Source organism: Gracilinanus agilis, chromosome 2, assembly GCF_016433145.1.
Source record: "Gracilinanus agilis isolate LMUSP501 chromosome 2, AgileGrace, whole genome shotgun sequence".
Lineage (NCBI taxonomy): Eukaryota > Metazoa > Chordata > Mammalia > Didelphimorphia > Didelphidae > Gracilinanus > Gracilinanus agilis.
Genome location: NC_058131.1, coordinates 392887071 through 392904337, shown reverse-complemented (window position 1 = coordinate 392904337; position 17267 = coordinate 392887071). Strand labels below are relative to the sequence as shown.

The 17267-nt window shown below is 36.6% G+C and overlaps 1 protein-coding gene across 1 annotated transcript in view; it reads right to left on the bottom strand.

The window, feature by feature from the left end:
* Positions 1-17267, bottom strand: part of PDE6A (phosphodiesterase 6A) — a 114640-nt gene that overhangs the window by 35633 nt on the left and 61740 nt on the right. Inside the window, exons 12-14 of the mRNA XM_044659865.1 lie at positions 15723-15832; positions 15246-15333; positions 10476-10576 (exon numbers count right to left, since the gene is read on the bottom strand). Coding sequence (XP_044515800.1) covers positions 10476-10576; positions 15246-15333; positions 15723-15832 — 299 coding nt within the window. The remainder of the gene's footprint in view (positions 1-10475; positions 10577-15245; positions 15334-15722; positions 15833-17267) is intronic.

Here is a 17267-nt window from a genome sequence, read left to right as displayed (position 1 = left end):
AGGAAGGAAGGGAGGGAGGGAGGGAAGGAATGGAATAAGGGTTAGTGTTAGCCAGAATGGTGTATGTTTGGTCTATGGCCAAGATGACTTTTATAATGTATGATTACATAACTCTGTAAATTGGTTTTGGTCTTTTGCCCCTCAAAAACTAGCAAAGTGATCCGAAAACATATTTCCAGTTCTGAATGAGCCAAGAACAATTTGTATAAGAAGGACAAAATATTCCCCTAAAGTTCTTGGCAAAAAGTTCTTGGCTGTTCTTTTTGTGTGCTGGAAGGAAGGTCTGTTTTTATCTGTCCAGAAGTACTAACTTAGATTAAATCACAGAATGTCAGCACTGTAAGGGAATTTAGAAATTATTAGACCCAACTTCTTCATTTTACAAAGGAGGAACCAAGACCTATGGGAGAACCTCCCAAAATTACATAACTAGATGGAGATCCAAGTGAGACTGAATTCTAGATCTTCTGAGTCTCAAATTTGTTCATATAACACGATAGTTGAGGAGACTAAAGCCTTGAGAAAGGAAATGATTTACCTGAGGACATTTAGTAAACTAATAGCAGAGCCAAGACTAGACCCAAATCTGAATCCTAATTCTAAATTCCTGAATTCAGTTTATATACTACCAGGCCAAAGGGGAATAAGAAAGGAAGTTACACTAAAGGCAAGAGCCCAAATCTCCTCGTTTTTACTCTATCCTTTAACCATCAAATTCCCCTCCCTGGTTCTTCTAGTACTTTTAATTTGTAGGTCTTATCTAATGGGACGACCTCACCTTTTGCTAACTCCACCCTATTCCTCCCCATGTTTTCATTTCCATTCAGCTCAATTCTATCCTTTCCCAGGCTCTTTCTTCCTCTAAAAGGTCTCCTCTTTCATAGTGAACCCCAAGTTGTCATAAGAACATGGATCTAGAAATGGAAAGGAACTCAGAAGTAATTTAGACTCAAAATTCCAGAAGCTTTGAATTGAAAGAGACTTCAGAGATCTAATTCAACTCATAAATATTTCCCTCCTTGTGGAAAAAGACAATGCTAGACAATTGGTTTTCAATTTTTTTCTTGAAGATCTCTAAGGAAAATAGGACCCACTGCTTCCCACTTAGTTCTGTTAAAGTATTTCCTTGCATCAAGCCTAAATTTTTCTTTTTTCTTTTTTTGCCATTTCTTCCCAATAACCTTCTTTTTTAAATGAGGAAACTGAGACCCAGAAGGGTTAAATGACCTAAAGGGCACACAAGTAGTAAGTGGCAGTCAGGATTGGAGCAAATGGCTTCTTACTCCAAATCTCAGTGCTCTTTCTCCCTTGACTACTTTGGCTCTCCTTTCCATACTATTAATTTCTATTGTTATTTCAAGACTTTCCCTCTCACCATCATTATAATGTGTCCTTTAGAGCAGAGTCAAGGTGAAAGTGAAAGAAAGCATTTTTGTCTAGGTTTCCCAGCCTATTTCCTTCTCAATAACCTAGAAAATGTGTCAGGCCAAATTCTGATTGGTAAAGCCAAGAAAAAGTCACAGTAAGTCATTTTCCCACCCTGTACAGTTTGAAAGATAAATGCACCCGTGGCCATCACCACTCCCCTGGATCACTGCAGCACCCACCAGGGGGCAGTAGCATCCACTTTGGGAATCACTGATCTAAGCCAAAGTGGAATTACTAGGGCAAGACCCATACCAAAGGAGAGACTATGGTTCAGTTGCTCCAAACCTTCAGAGGCTCTATCAGACTGACAGTGACTGAAACCAGCAGTAGTCTACTGAAACTCAATCACACACAAGCCAACAGACCCAAACCTGGGTAGGAACTTTCATAACTCAGACGAGGAGGACAATGAATATACTCTCTCAAGATAATACCAATTTGGGAGCACTCAAACCTTGGAGGTCCCCAGACTGAGCTGTGAAAACAGTAGAAAGATGCAAAAGAACAATTGCAGGCCAGATACTACCCCCTCCATCAAGAAGTAAGCAGAACTCTATAATAATATAAAGTCTAAAGTCAATAAGTAGTCCAGAAGATTGAGAAAAAAAACATTTTAATAACAATTAATAGGTTTCTAAAACCAAATGAGGGCTATCAAAGGAAGGTATGAAAAGAAAATGAACAGCTAGGTAAAAGAGATATAAATGTTACTAAAGAAAATAACTTCTTAAAAATTAGGATTGGCCAAATAGAAGATAAAGACTCTACCAAGAAATGATAAAATATTTTTTTATTCAAAAGACTGAAAAACATAGAAGAAAATGTAAATATCTCATAGGAAAAATAACTGACCTGGAAAATAAATCAAGAAGAGGTAATTTAAGAATCATCAGATTACTTGAAACCAAAGAACTTTTTTTGAGCTTAGTCATATTTCAAGAAATCATAAAACTTCTGAAATATCTTAGAATCAGAGAGCAAAATAGAAGTGGAAAGAATCCACTGGTCAATTCCTGAAAGAAATTTGAAAATGAAATCTCCCAGAAATATTACAGGCCAAATCCAGAGCTTCTACATAAAGGGAGGAAAATATTGTTAAGTAGTCAGAAAGAAATTAAGTACTCTGAAGCCTCAGTAAGGATATCACAAGATTTAGCAGTCATTTAGAATATATATTCTAGAAGACAAAAAGATCAAGGTTTATAACCAAGAATAACTTAGACAACAAAACTGAATATAATTCTTCTGGAGGAAAAATAAATCTTTAATGTAATAGAGGACTTCCAGGCATTCTTGATGAAAAGAACTGAGCTGAGAAGAAAATGTGATATACCAATATACGATTTAAGAGAAGTATAAAAAGGTAAATATGAGTGAGAAATCATAAGGGGTTATATGAGGTTAAATTGGGGCCACTAGGTAGTGCAGTGGACAGTGTTGGGTTTGTAGTTAGGAAGACACATCTTCCTAGTTCAAATCCGGTCTCAGACACTTACTAGCTATGTGACTCTGGAAAATTCACCCTAACACTGTTTACCTCTGTTTCCTCATGTATAAAATGAGCTAGAGAAGGAAATGGCAAACTACTCCAGTTTATTTGCCAAAAAAAAAAACCCACCAAAAAACCCAAACCCAAATGAGGTCATGAACAGTTCAGACACAACTGAAAATGACTGAACAACAAAAAGGTTAAATTACTTGTATTCTTTTGTGAAGAGATGATATATGAAACTCCTTGGAACTTTATCATAACCAGAGGAATGAGAGAGTGTAATTAGGCATCTTATGTGTCATTCTATTATGTTTGGATGATCTCAGTGGAAGAATGGAAGGGGGAAGAAGAATGCACTGGGAGAAAAAAAGAAGAAAGAATAGGGGAAAATTATCTCACATACATGGAGTATGCAAGGAAGAGTTTATACAATGGAGAGAAAAGTGACACTTCAACCTCACTGTCATCTCAACTGGCTAAAGAAGGGAAGAACACACACACACACACACACACACACACACACACACACACAGAGAGACATATGCGCGCGCATCTTACCCAATAGGGGAGTAGGAGAGAAAGGGGTTTAGAAAAAAAAGGGAGGAAATGAGAGAGAGGTGGTAATTATAAGCAAAATAGATTCTTTAAAAAGGAACAATGAAAAAAAGAGAAAGAAAACCCTAAGAGAATAGGAGGGAGGGAAATATACAATCAGCAATCATAACTTTGAATGTCAATAAAATGGAAAAGAATAACAGAATGGATTAGAAACCAGAATACAACAATACGTTGTTTACAAGGAACACATATTTGAAGAAAAAAAATGATATAAACAGAATCAAGATAAGGAAATGGAACAGAATCTATTATACTCAGCTCAAGTTAAAAAAGGCAGGTATAGCAATCATGCTTTCAGGAAAAGCAAAGCAAAAATGGATTAATTAAAAAAGATAGGCAAGGGGAAAGGGAAACAAAATTTTGCTAACAGTTTCCATAGGTAATTAATTATTATTGATGATATTGAACATAAATGCATAATAACAAAATTCTTAAAGGAAAAATGAAATGGGTTATAGGAGGAAAGAGAAAAAAGTCTTTGCAACATAAAGGTCTCATTTCCAAGATATATAGGGAACTGTACCAAATTTATAAGAAAAAGAGCTATTCTCCAAAAGATAAATGGTCAGAGGATTTGAAGAAAAAGTTTTAAGAGGAAAGATCCAAGAAAATCCAATAGTCATGTAAAAAAATCTACTAATCACTAAAATCACTAAAAATAAGAGAAATGCAAATTAAAATAACTCTGAGGTTCTACCTCATTCCCCTCAGATTTGTTGATGAAACTGAGGAATGGCTTAACAAATGATGCAATTCTATTGAGCTATAAGAAACAATAAAGGAAATAGTTTCAGAAAAGCCTTGGAAGATTGGTAAGAACTGATACAAAGTGAAATCAGCAGAACCATATCCATTTATACAATAACAACAAGGCTATAAAGATATTCAACCTTTAAAGACTTATAATACTGATTAATACAATGATTAATCACACTTTGAAAGATTTGTGATAAAACATGCTATGTTCCTCTAGATATATGATGGATTCATTTTTTTTTTAATTTTAAACCCTTAATTTCTGTGTATTGATTTATAGGTGGAAGATTGGTAAGGGTAGACAATGGGGGTCAAGTGACTTGCCCAGGGTCACACAGCTGGGAAGTGTCTGAGGCCAGATTTGAACCTAGGACCTCCCGTCTCCAGGCCTGGGTCTCAATCCACTGAGCTACCCAGCTGCCCCCGGATTCATTTTTTAAAAAATCCTTACCTTCGGTCTTAGAATCAATACTGTCTATTGGTAGTGGTAAGGGCTAGGCAATGGGGAAGAGAAGATAACATGATATCTATTTTCAGCTGAATTTTTGCTACTGCAAGTAGTTATTTTATTCTTCATTCATTGATTGATTAACACACTCATCTCAGCAATTTTCGAAGACCTCTCAAATTATGATAATAGTCCCATCCCCAATCCCACTCCAACTTCTAAACAGATGACTTTCAAATATATTTTACTGAGAAAATCAAGACTATCTATCATGTACTCTCTACTCCAGATCTCAAAATCCCTCCAAATATTCATCCATCCTCTCCTCCTATATTCTTGTCTCTAAGGAACAGGTGGCCTTTAGTATTAGGGGTTCTTGGTATCTCTTCTTGTGCTCTATTTTTTAACCCTTACCTTCCATCAATTTGTTCTAAGGCAGGAGAATGGTAAGGGTTAGGCAATAACGATTAAGTGACTTGCTCAGGGTCACACCATAGGAAATGTCAGAATCCAGATTTGAACCCAGGACCTCTTGTCTCTAACTTCTTCTGCTCTTAAATCCATTTCCTCCAGGAGATTGCTTGACAATTATTCCTTTTAATCTTCAATTTCTCCATATCTGTTTTTGCCCAATGCTTACAAACATGCTCAAGGCTCTATCATCCTAAAAGATTTTTTATTTGATCATATCATCCCTTCACCCTATTGATTGTGGTGGAATACTGTTATACTATAAGAAATTATGAGGGGGAAGCTGGGTGGCTCAGTGGATTAAGAGTCAGACCTAGAGAGAGGAGGTCCTAGGTTCAAATCTGTCCTCAGATACTTCCTAGCTGTGTGACCCTGGGCAAGTCACTTAACCCCCATTGCCTAGCCCTTACCACTCTTCTGCCTTGGAACCAAAACACACTATTGACTTCAAGATGGAAGGTAAGGGTTTTTAAAAAAATAAATAAATAAGAAATTATGAGCATGGGGCAGCTCAGTGGTACAGTGGATAGATAGCATGCTTGGTCTGAAGTTGGGAGCATCTGGGCTCAAATCTGGCCTCTGACACAACCTAGCTGTGTAATCCTGTTTGCCTAGTCCTTGTCCCTCTGTCGTAGAGTTGTTCCTAGGACAGAAAATAAAGTTTCCAAAAAGAAATGAAGAGCAGGATGATTTCAGAAAGATCTGGAAAGACTTATATGAACGAATGTAAAGTGAAGTGAGTGGAACCAGAAAGAATACTGTTCACAGAAACAGGAATATTATTTGATGAACAAATGTGAATGGCCTCGCTATTCTTACAATACATTGATCCAAGACCCAAAAAATTATATATTCAATTTTACAAATGATTAATCAAATCAGGCTTTTTTTTGTTCCTTTCTGAACTTTGCTTTAATGTATTTGATTTTTTTTAATTAAGACTCTTTTTTCCTTTCTTTCTTCTCTATCTCTACCCATTAACCTTTCCCTCCCATAAAAGTTATCTCCTGTAACAAAGAAGTATAGTCAAGGAAAACATATCAACATGACTAATTAATCTTTTATCTACTAAATTTTATGACATTTTCTCAATTTTCAACATTGGTAGATTTTGACATTATTGACCACCCCTTCCTCCTATATCCTCTCCCTCATACTCTCTATATTCTATGTTTAGTTTCCTAATTTTTTCTTAACTCTTACCTTCTGATACTAAGTATTGGTTCCAAGGCAGAAGAGCAATAAGGGGCTAGGCAATTGGGGTTAAGTGACTTGCCCAGGGTCACATAGTTAGAAAGTATCTGAGGTCACATTTGAACCCAGAACCTCCTGCTCCAAACCTGGCTCTCTATCTACTGGGACACCTAGTTGGCCCTGCCTAATCTTTATTATACTAGATCATCTACTTTTCAGCAACTAAGAAAAGGTGTACTCAAAGACTCAGCCCTCTACACTTTCTCTCATGGCGATTTCATCAGATATCATGGGTCAATGAGCACTTCTGAGCAGTTGGCTCCCAAATCAATAGCCATAATCTCTGTCATAAACTCCATATCCACACATACAAATGCCTATAAAAGATCTCTGCATGAATGTCCTATTATCATCTTAATCTCAATAAGTATAGAGTGATATTAATTCTAGTTCTTCCTAATCTGAAACCTCCTTCAAATTTCCTAATTCATTTGAGAGTACCCCATTCTTCTAGTTGCCCTAGTTCACAATATTAAAGCTGTCTTCTACTTTTCCACCTCCTTTACCATATCCAATTGGTTCACCAACTCTTGTCGGGTTTGCTTACTTGATATATCTTGAATACATCCCCTTCACTCCACTTACCTGACAACCCTATTTCAGAGACTCTCTATATACCTCTTGATTGAACTGTTCTAATAAGAGGGAAACACACATTTATTAAACATCTTCTGGGGTGGAGATAAAATGGTGGAGAAGATACACAAACCCACCTAATTTCTACCAAATCACCTCCAAAAAACTGTGGTATAATGCCTCAAAACAAATTCTGGAGCAGTATAACCCACAAAAAGATGGGGTGAAATGATTTTTCAGCCCCAAACAACTTATAAGACTAGCAAGAAAGATCTAGTACACCAAGATGGAAGTGGAGCACAAATCAAAACACCAAGGCAGAACCACCATGGCAAAAGGCTTTGAGGGGCAGCTGAATTAGCAGCAAAGACTTCTGGAGCTCTCAGCTACAGATGGTAAGGAAAGGATCAGACAACTGTTCAGAAAGAGATTACAGAAACTTTGCCAGTTCTGAGTATAAGGTTTTTGTATGCATTGCCCATATGCAGAACCAGGTTGCAGTCCCAGGGCATGGTCTCAGGATGAGTGCTAATGTGCACCAGTGCTTGGGTCCACAGGGGAGCAGAGGACCTGGTCACAGTTCTAAGGCAGAAAAGAGTACTTGTGGTTACAGACCAGAGCACAGTCTAGGGAGAGCAGTAAAGACACTTCTTATATCATACCATCTTGGTAGAATTGAAAACTTATAGATCTCCAGAGCTAGCTCTGAAGGTAGTTGTAAAAAAACCCAAAGCTTGGAATAGTAGTCCCTTCACCACAGGCACAGAACCCAACATTAACAATTTCTCTTTTTAATTAAAAGAAAAGAAAAAGGCTAGAAAATGAGCAAACAATAACAACAACAAAAGAAACTCAATATAGAAAGTTATTTTGGTGATAGGGAAGATCCAAAAACAAACTCAGAAGAAGACAACAAAGTCAATATCATTGCATCAAAAGCCTCCAAGAAAAATGTGAATTGCTCTCAAGCTTCAAAAGAATTAATGAAAAAATGCAAAAAAGTATTTTAGAAATCAAACAAGAGAGGTAGAAGAAAAATTGGGAAGAGAAATGAGAGTGATACATAGGAAAGTCATGAAAAAAAGTCAAAGGTTTGGTAAAAGAGATGCCAAAAAAACTTAAGAAATGAATACCCCCCCAAAATAGGCCAATTGGTAAAAGAGGCACACAAATCCAATGAAGAGAAGTACTTCTAAAAGCCAGAATTAGTCATATTGGAAAAAGAGGTACAAAAATTCATTGAGTGAAAGAACTCTTAAAAAGTAGAATTTGCCAAATGGAAAAGGAGATACAAAGCCCACTGAAGAAAATTATGTTTTAAACATTAGAATTGGGTAAGTAGGAGCTAATGATTCCATGAGACATCAAAAAACAATCAAACAAAGTCAAAAGAATGAAAAAAAATAGGAGAAAATGTGAAATATCTCATTGGAAAAGCAACTGACCTGGAAAATAAATCCAAGAGAAATAATCTAAGAATTATCAGACTTCCTGAAAGCCTTGATCAAAAAAATGAATTTAGATATTGTCTTTCAAGAAATTATCAAGGAAAACTGCCCTGATATTCTAGAATCAAAGAGTAAAATAGAAATAGAAAGAATTCACTGATCACCTCCTAAAAAAGATACCAAAAGGATAACTCCCAGGAATATTATAACCAAATTCCAGAACTTCCATGTCAGTGAGAAAATAGTTCAAGCATCCAAAAAAGAAACAATTCAAATATCATGGAGCCACAATCAGGATAACACAAGACTTAGCAGCTTCTACATTAAAAGATTGAAGGGCCTGGTAAGTTATATTTGAGAGGGAAAAGGACCTCTGGCAAAGAAACCAAGAATTACTTGCCCAGCAAAACTGAACATTTTTCTTCAGGAGAAAAAATGAGCAATCAATTAAATTGAGGGCTTTCAAACATTCCTGAAAAAGAGCCCAGAGCTAAATGGAAAATTTGACTCTCAAATACAAGATTCAAGAGAAACATAAAAAGGTAAGCAAGAAAAAGAAATCAAATGTTATTTAATAAGGTTAAACTTTTTATATGCCAAGGGAACATGATTCTTGTAACTCTTAAGAACTTTTTCATTATGGGACCTTAAAAGGAATATACACAGATAAAGGGCAAAAGTGGGATTTGAATATGATGGGATGATATAAAAAGAAATAAAATTAAGGCATGAGAAAGAGAAATGCTTTGGGAGGAGGGGAAAGAGGAAAATAGAATTGTGTAAACTACCACACATAAAAGAGGCATGGAAGAGTTTTAACAATGGAGGGGTAGATAGGGAAGGCCAAGTGGGGGTGGGGAAGTACATAAACTTTATTCTCATCAGAAGTGGCTCAAGGAGGAAAGAATTTACATAATCAATTGGGTATAGAAATGTATCTTATCCTACAGGAAAGCAGGAGGGGAAAAGGATAAAAGAAGGGAGGTGGGACTGATAGAAAAGTGGGTAAATTGAAGGACATGGTGGTCAGAAACTAAATAGGAGGAAATAGGATGAAGAATAATGCATAATAATTTTAATGACAGAAAATTTTTATAAGTCTTTAATAAAGGCCTAATTTCTTAAATACATTGAGAAATTAGTTAAATATATAAGAATACAAATCATTCCCCAATTGATAAATGTTCAAAGGATATAAACTGGCAGTTCTCAGACTAAGCTCTCTATAGTCATGCAAAAAATGCTCTAAATTATGTTAATTAAAGAAATGCAAACTAAAACAATTCTGAGGTACCATCCCACAACTGTAAGATTGGCTGTTGTGACAGAAAAGGAAAATGACAACACTTAGAAGGGATATGGGAAAATTGAGATACTAATCCACTTTTGGGGAGTTATGAACTGATTCAACCACTCTGGAGAGCAATTTGGACATCTGTCCAAAGGGCTAATAAAATAGTACAAACCCTTTGACCCAGCAATAACATTACTAGGTTTGTATCCAAAAGAGATAAAAAATGAAAAGGGGAAGAACCTATATGTACAAAAATACTTAAAGCTGCTCTTTTTGTGGAGGTAAAGAACTCTAAAACTAAGGGATACCATCAATTGGGAATGGCTAGTTATAGTATGTGTTTGTAATGAGATACTATTGTGCTCTAAAAATGATGAACAGCAGGAGCTCAGAAAAGTCTGGAAAGACTTGCAGGAACTGAAGCAGAGTGAAATAAGCAAAACCAGATCAATATTGTACACAGTGACAGAAATACTATACAATGAACAACTGTGAATGACTTAGCTCTTCTCAGCATTACAATGATCCAAAATAATCCCAAAGGACTTCTGATTTTAAAAAAGCTATCTGCTTCTAGAGAAGAGACTAATGGTGTCTGAATCCAGACCAAAGCAAACTTTTTTTCCAGTTTCTTTCTTAATTTTTTTGTTTGAGTTTCCTTCCATAAAAAATTAATATAGATACACATACTTGAAATAAAGGGCAAGATCAGTAGCAATGATTGCAATATCCATCATGTGAATGGCATGTTCATGCTGTCTTCGATTAAGGTTCTGGAAGATGTTTAGATTCTGAGGAAAAACAAAAGAGATGCATATTTTAAAAACTATAGCATTCAAAACTTCCCAGAGGATTTGGAGCAGCTGAGATGAAATCTGTTCAAAAGGGAGAAATCTTTCTTTTGTTTGGATCCACTGACCAAAGAGTCCTTTTGCTTTAAAGAGACGATATTACCTTTCCCTTGATATGAAAAAAGGAGGTCTCAAAAAAGGCAGGATATATGTTTGTGCATGCAAGGCTGAGTTCAAATGCCCTAATTTTGAGTTTTGAGAGAGATTGGATTGAGTGTGGAAGGAGGCAGGGTTGCTGGTGATTAAAAAAGAATTAGAGTACATTCTCTGTTGCTGTTCTTGCTGTGAGTAAGAAACATCTTGTAAATCACATATTGTAGTTCCTGGTACATGGTAGATGCATAATATTATTGTTGTTGTTGTTATTTTCCTGAGATCTAGATGGGAAGTGTGTCTTAGTGGACCAGTCATTGCTGAATTTCTTCCATTCTGGAAACTGATATTAGAGAGTGATTTTGGCTCATCCTTCTTTATCCCCTCCCATGTACCCCTCACATCCAAAGCTGATCTTTCTTTTAAAATTTGTTAATAAGGTAAACATATGGTTGACCAAAATAATTTTTGATGTGTTCGTGTTTCAATAATGGCAATGGGATAGGAGATAGAACTTACATATTACAAAGACAGAGAGGAAATTAAGAAAGAAAATAGATTGTTGGAAGTTGCCAAAATCATTTCCAGTTGAGGGGCTCTGGAGGTATATGAAAAAGAATTTTACTGAATCATATCCTGTAATTTCTTAAACCAAAGTAAAAATGTAGATCCAGTTTTACCCCCAATAGTAATTTCTGACTGCAAGCAGTGGGTTTGGGAGGTGGAAGGAGATGGTTTGTCCCTTGTTCTACTCTGCTGTGCTCAAGGAGCTCCTTTCACAAGGTAGGATGGTGATTGGAAAGTCATACCTAATGGAGAAGAGTTCCTAGGAAATACTGGTGATATCCAGATTCCACAGGTGGGGGCCAGAGGGAGAGGGGTTAAAAATGCTAATTCTTTCTTGCCTGATATTCTTAGAATTGCTTAGAGCACTAAGAAATTAAGTGACTTGTCCAGGTTCACACAACTGGTATGACTCAGAGGCAGGATTTGAACCCAGTCTTATTGGTTCCAAGTCTACCTTGTTTCCCAATTTACCATGATGCCTCCCTATGAAGGCTAAGCTTATGTGTAATACTACTTTTTATCCTCAATAGGGTCCTACACATAAAATACTTGTATCTAATGTTTTAATATTTCACAGAATCATCACTGCAATGATCCACCATAATTCCAAAGGACTCATAAAAAGGCAGTCCACTTCCAAATAGAGAACTGTTATATTTAGAGTAGAGGTTTTAAATCATATTTTTTTCTCTTTCTTTTTCTTTTTCTTTTTTTAAAAATATGACTAAATGGGGGGCAGCTGGGCGGATCAATGGATTGAGAACAAGGCCTAGAGATGGGAGGTCCTGGGTTCAAATCTGGCCTCAGATACTTCCTAGTTGTGTGACCCTGGGCAAGTCAAATTAACCCCCATTGTCTAACCCTTACCACTTTTCTGCCTTGGAACCAATACATGTATTGATTCCAAGACAGAAGATAAGGGTTTTAAAAAATAAAATAAAATATGACTAAATGTGAAAATATGATTTTTATGCAGTCATATGTATGTATGTATGCATATATATATGTTTATAAGGTGGGTATCCTATTTCTTGCTTTTTCAATGGATGGGAGAAGGAATAGAAGGAAAGAGAATTTTGAACTGAAGTTAAATTTAAATTTAAATTATTAAGTTAAATTTAAAGTTAAATTTAAAAAATAATATTTCAGTGAATCACTGTGGATATATTTCCCAGACACAAAACAGTAATCTATCTGTGTTTTCTTGTCATATGTTATTCTTGTCCATATTATCTCACAAATCCTTCACAGGGGGTCCACCACCACCTAACTATGATCTTTATTGTGATGGAAAGGGGTCTCTAGGATCTCCACAGGTCTTATATAGTTCCATAGGCACCAAGGCAGCATCTAGGTTGTCCATCTATCATTCTTTGCTCTATGACCAGCCCACCTTCTCCTATGGTTCTGCTCTAGATTTCTCTTCTTCCTCCTCATCAACCAACTTTGCCACTAGGGAGATGCACTTTAAGATTCCGCTCTGTCTTCCCAGACTATTATATGAGAAGAGGTCTCTGCCATGTCACTCATGGCTCAACTCTCCAGACTTTTTTCTCTCTTCTTCACCTTTTCCAGTTATTTTGCCTCCTCATTGATACCCTCTTTTAATTCTTCAACCTTAGAACTTTTCAATTCACCTTTTTTAATGTGCTACCTTCACACATAATACTATGTACTCCTTGAGGATAAGGAATTATATTTGTATCTCTAGCTTAGCCCTGTGTAAGCTCTTAACAAATGTTTTACTTATGACTCATGTCCTGGACACTGTTCCTTCCATCACGTCTTTCAGGTGAGTCAAGTTTGCCAATAAATTGCAGTTTTCTTATACTGACAATGAACTTTGTATGACTACACATTGAAAACGGTAAGGTACCTCAGAGGCTATTCAATCTAGCCTATCCATTTTACAGACAATAATCAGAGGCCCAGTCAGGTGTCTTGCCCAAGGTCACACAAAGAATAATTGTCCTGGCTCCAAATCCAGTACTCTTTCCACTTTACCAAGCTGCCTCTCAAATACGATTTCTTCTATTGCCCTTTGAATCACCTGAAATTTTGATTCTTCAGGGACTGTGATGAGTTCTATCATTCATATGCATATAGCTACATAGAAGAACATTAGTGTTTGGGTTTGGGGTTGGGTTTTGGATAGGAATCAACTCAAGACTTAAAAACACTGCAAAATTCCCTGAATGCAATCTCTTCCTCCTTCCTAGTAATTTCTGAGACCAGATCGTTATCTGACTAACACACCTATTCAAGATATTTACATACTGCTGGATTGACCCAACAGGTTTCCCAAACTACATATCATAATCCTAGAAATAGATAATGATCTATTTGGTTTTTCTTCTCTGGATTGTTAAAACTTTTTTTGAGTGGTCAAGTATTTCGGTGAGGTGAGCCTATAAATAGTATGGCACTTGTAATTAGCCTTGTATAAATGGAGATTTTGAACTTTTGGACTTCATTCCCCAGAAGTCCCTTAGTATTTCCCAAAATTCCCTTTAATCTCTTCTGTGCCTCCATGTTTGCACGGTCATGTTATTGTTTTATAAGTTCTGTAGCTCCTCCCTCTCGCTCATAAGGTGGTCACAAAAAACATGGAGACACAGGAGAGATTAAGGGAATTTGGGGAAATACTAAAGGATTTCTGGGGGATGAAGTCCAGAGGTTCAAAATCTCCATTTATACAGCCTAATATCATTTATCGACAGGAGAATCTGGGGGATATCAACATCTATAGGGAATTCCTTTACAACTTAAACGTGGTTCAGTGAAAAATACCCTGGATTTGGAATCAGGTGACCAACATTCAAATTTCGGTTCTCCTATATTAAAATCGATGTGGAAGGGGGGCAGCTGGGTAGCTCAGTGGATTGAGAGTCAGGCTTAGAGATGGGAGGTCCTAGGTTCAAATCCGGCCTCAGACACTTCCCAGCTGTGTGACCCTGGGCAAGTCACTTGACCCCCATTGCCCACCCTTACCAATCTGCCACCAAGGAGCCAATACACAGAAGTTAAGGGTTTAAAATAGAAAATTAAAAAAATTGATGTGGAAGCAGAGACATTAATGCACTGTTGGTGAAATTGTTGAAATGTTCCAAATATTGTGCAGAACAACTTGGAACTATGCTCAAAGGGCTATAAAACTGTATAGCAATACCACTATGGTATTTTGGCCTTTGGATAAAGCAATACCACTGCTAAGAATATATCCCCCCCAAAAAAAAGAAAAGTGAAAAGGACGTATATGTACAACACTATTTAAGTAGCTTTTTTTTTGTGGTGGCAAAGAATCAGAAATTGATGACTATGATTACAAAAGGAGTGTTTATGAAGAATACTATCCACCCTCCTAAAAGAGAACTAATGGACTGAATATGCAGAATGAAATATACATTTTTTGACAATTTGGGAATTTGTCTTACTTGACTATATTTTAATTAAAAAAAACAAAAATTTTGCTTTTCTTTTTTTTCCAGTGTGGGAATTTGTGGGAATGAGGGGAAAAAATTTAAAAAATTTAATATTAATTAATAATTCTATTTTATTTTTAATATTAATAATTAATTAATATTTTAAGGAAATTAATGAAAAAAAGGCACAAAGAAAAAAGATAAAAAAAACAAAAAACTTAATAAAACCATAAGTTTAACTTGATGACCTTTAAAACACCTTCTAGCTTTAGATCTATGGTCATGTGAAATATATTTCCTTCTTCTCATTGAAGAGGATTATGAATTTTATATATATTTGCTCAAACATGATCAATGCATCAACAATATCGCTTGACTTTTTGACATTGTTGTTATGGGAAAAGGCTTACTGAAAGAGGGAATAAAGATAGTTCTAAGCAAAAATGATTTATATAAAGTGAAAATGTACTGATTAGCTTTTTAAAAATTATCAACAAAGAAAGGAGCATAGAATCTAATGACTGTACCTCATCCCTCAGCAGTGTTTTGCCAAATTCCAAATGATGTCTTTCCAAGATAGAGGATCCATGGAGTTTGGCCAGTGGATTCTGGGATCTGAAAATACAGGATAGAGAATAGTCATTAGACTATTACAATGTGGGATCTGGGATGGGACTTCAAAACATGGAACACAGAATGTAAGTGTTGGAAGTAACCTGAGAACATAAAACATGGGATGTTACATTTGGAAGATCTTCAGAACACAAAATATCAGAATTTTCTGGAAAGGGCTTAATATCTAATTATTTATTCTAACCCCTTGACTTTACACAAAAGGAAATAGGTTTGGATTGAGGAAATAATTTGTCCCAAGTAAGTCTCTTCCAAGTCTACGATTCCACAGTCCTATGGTTCTGAGGATGATGATTAGGAGAGGAAAGGAGTCTCCCATGAATTGTTCATATTTGGCCTGGAAAGTCGAATGGGGGCCTGAGCTCACTTACTTCATCTGGTAGAGATTATTGGTGCCTCTGTGATCAATGTCATGGCAGAAAGCAGCAGTCACCATGGCCAAGGCCTCCAGATCTGTGAAGTACCGTTTCAGCTTCCCAGTCTACATTGACAATTCAGAACATTTCAGTCTTTGATAACTTACTAAAAACAGGTCAGTACCCTTGGAGCAATATAGCTACCCATGGAATGTTCAAATATCCAGAGGAAGATTCCCCCATGATAACAATGCCTTTCCCAAAACTCTGGAGACTATAGTTAGGTATTGGATTGACAAGGGTTTGAGAGTCAGAAAACCTGGATCAGCTAACATGCAATGGGATCTTTGGTAAATTCTTTCTACTCTAAAGGCCTTTTAAAAAAACAAATCAAATGAGATGATTCACAAGAGTCCTTCCAATATAAATAATAACCTTTGGAGATTTCTTCAGGGCAGTGAGGGTATATTGAGCAATCAAGATAACACCATAATGTCATATATCAAGGTAGGAAAGAGTCCTCACATGAGACCTAGGGAGGGTGATCCTATCTGAGCAATCATGTTGCCCTGTGGGATTTTTAACCAGCCTTTCTTGTGAAAAAATCAAAGGTATTTACAGATAACACCTGGGCCATGTTAACAGGGCTCACTGAGAGCTATTTCTGACCTCTTCCCAGTTCAGTGGAGGTTCCACTGACCTCTGCCCTCGTTGGGCTCCATCTGAAGCAGTGAATCATCAAAACATTGACTGAAGCTTTTAGTCCTGGGCTCCTCATTTAGGGAAAGGCATTGACAAACCAGGAGTACCTCTAAAGGAGGACCACCAGGATAGGTGAAGGGAACTGGAAATCATGCCATATGAAGATGGGTAGAAGGATCTTAGGGAAACAGAGGAACAGAGTACTCTAACCATGTAAAATTTAGAGTAACCTTGTACCATTTTTCCCTCTAATTCACTTATTTAATACTTTATACACTAGGAAAATCATATACTCTTCCTAAGCCTTCCTACTTGAAGCCTGACTCTGAGAAATATGTCCAGGGGATGCATAAATACTTGGTTATGCAAATAAGGATGGAGGTGGGTTTATTCTTCACTTCTGTTCCTTTTTCCAAATGGCCAGTTCACATATACCTGTTTCAGATTTGGGAAGGTCTAGAGCAATTCCCTAGCATGTACTCTTCCTCCTAAAGGCAGTGTGTTGGAAAGAAATTAATACTGGACTTGGAATGAGGAGATCTGGTTCTGTTTCTGCCACCTTTGTGACCTTGGGCTGGTTACTTCCAAGACTTTAGTTTCAACCTCTGTAAAATGAAAAGGATGGACTAAATGATTACCTCGGTCTCATTCAGCTCTGTGTCTCATAATGCCTCATTGACCATCATATGGCCAGCTTCTACTGAGTGTCTGCAGTCACCATCTCCCCTAAAAGTATAGGGTTTTCCTTCTCTTCCTTCTTTTCCTTCCCAAAGCAGTACACCATCTTGTTTTGTATTTTTACTTTACTTTTTAAATAATATTTTATTTTTCTCCAATTACTGTAAAAACAATTTTTAG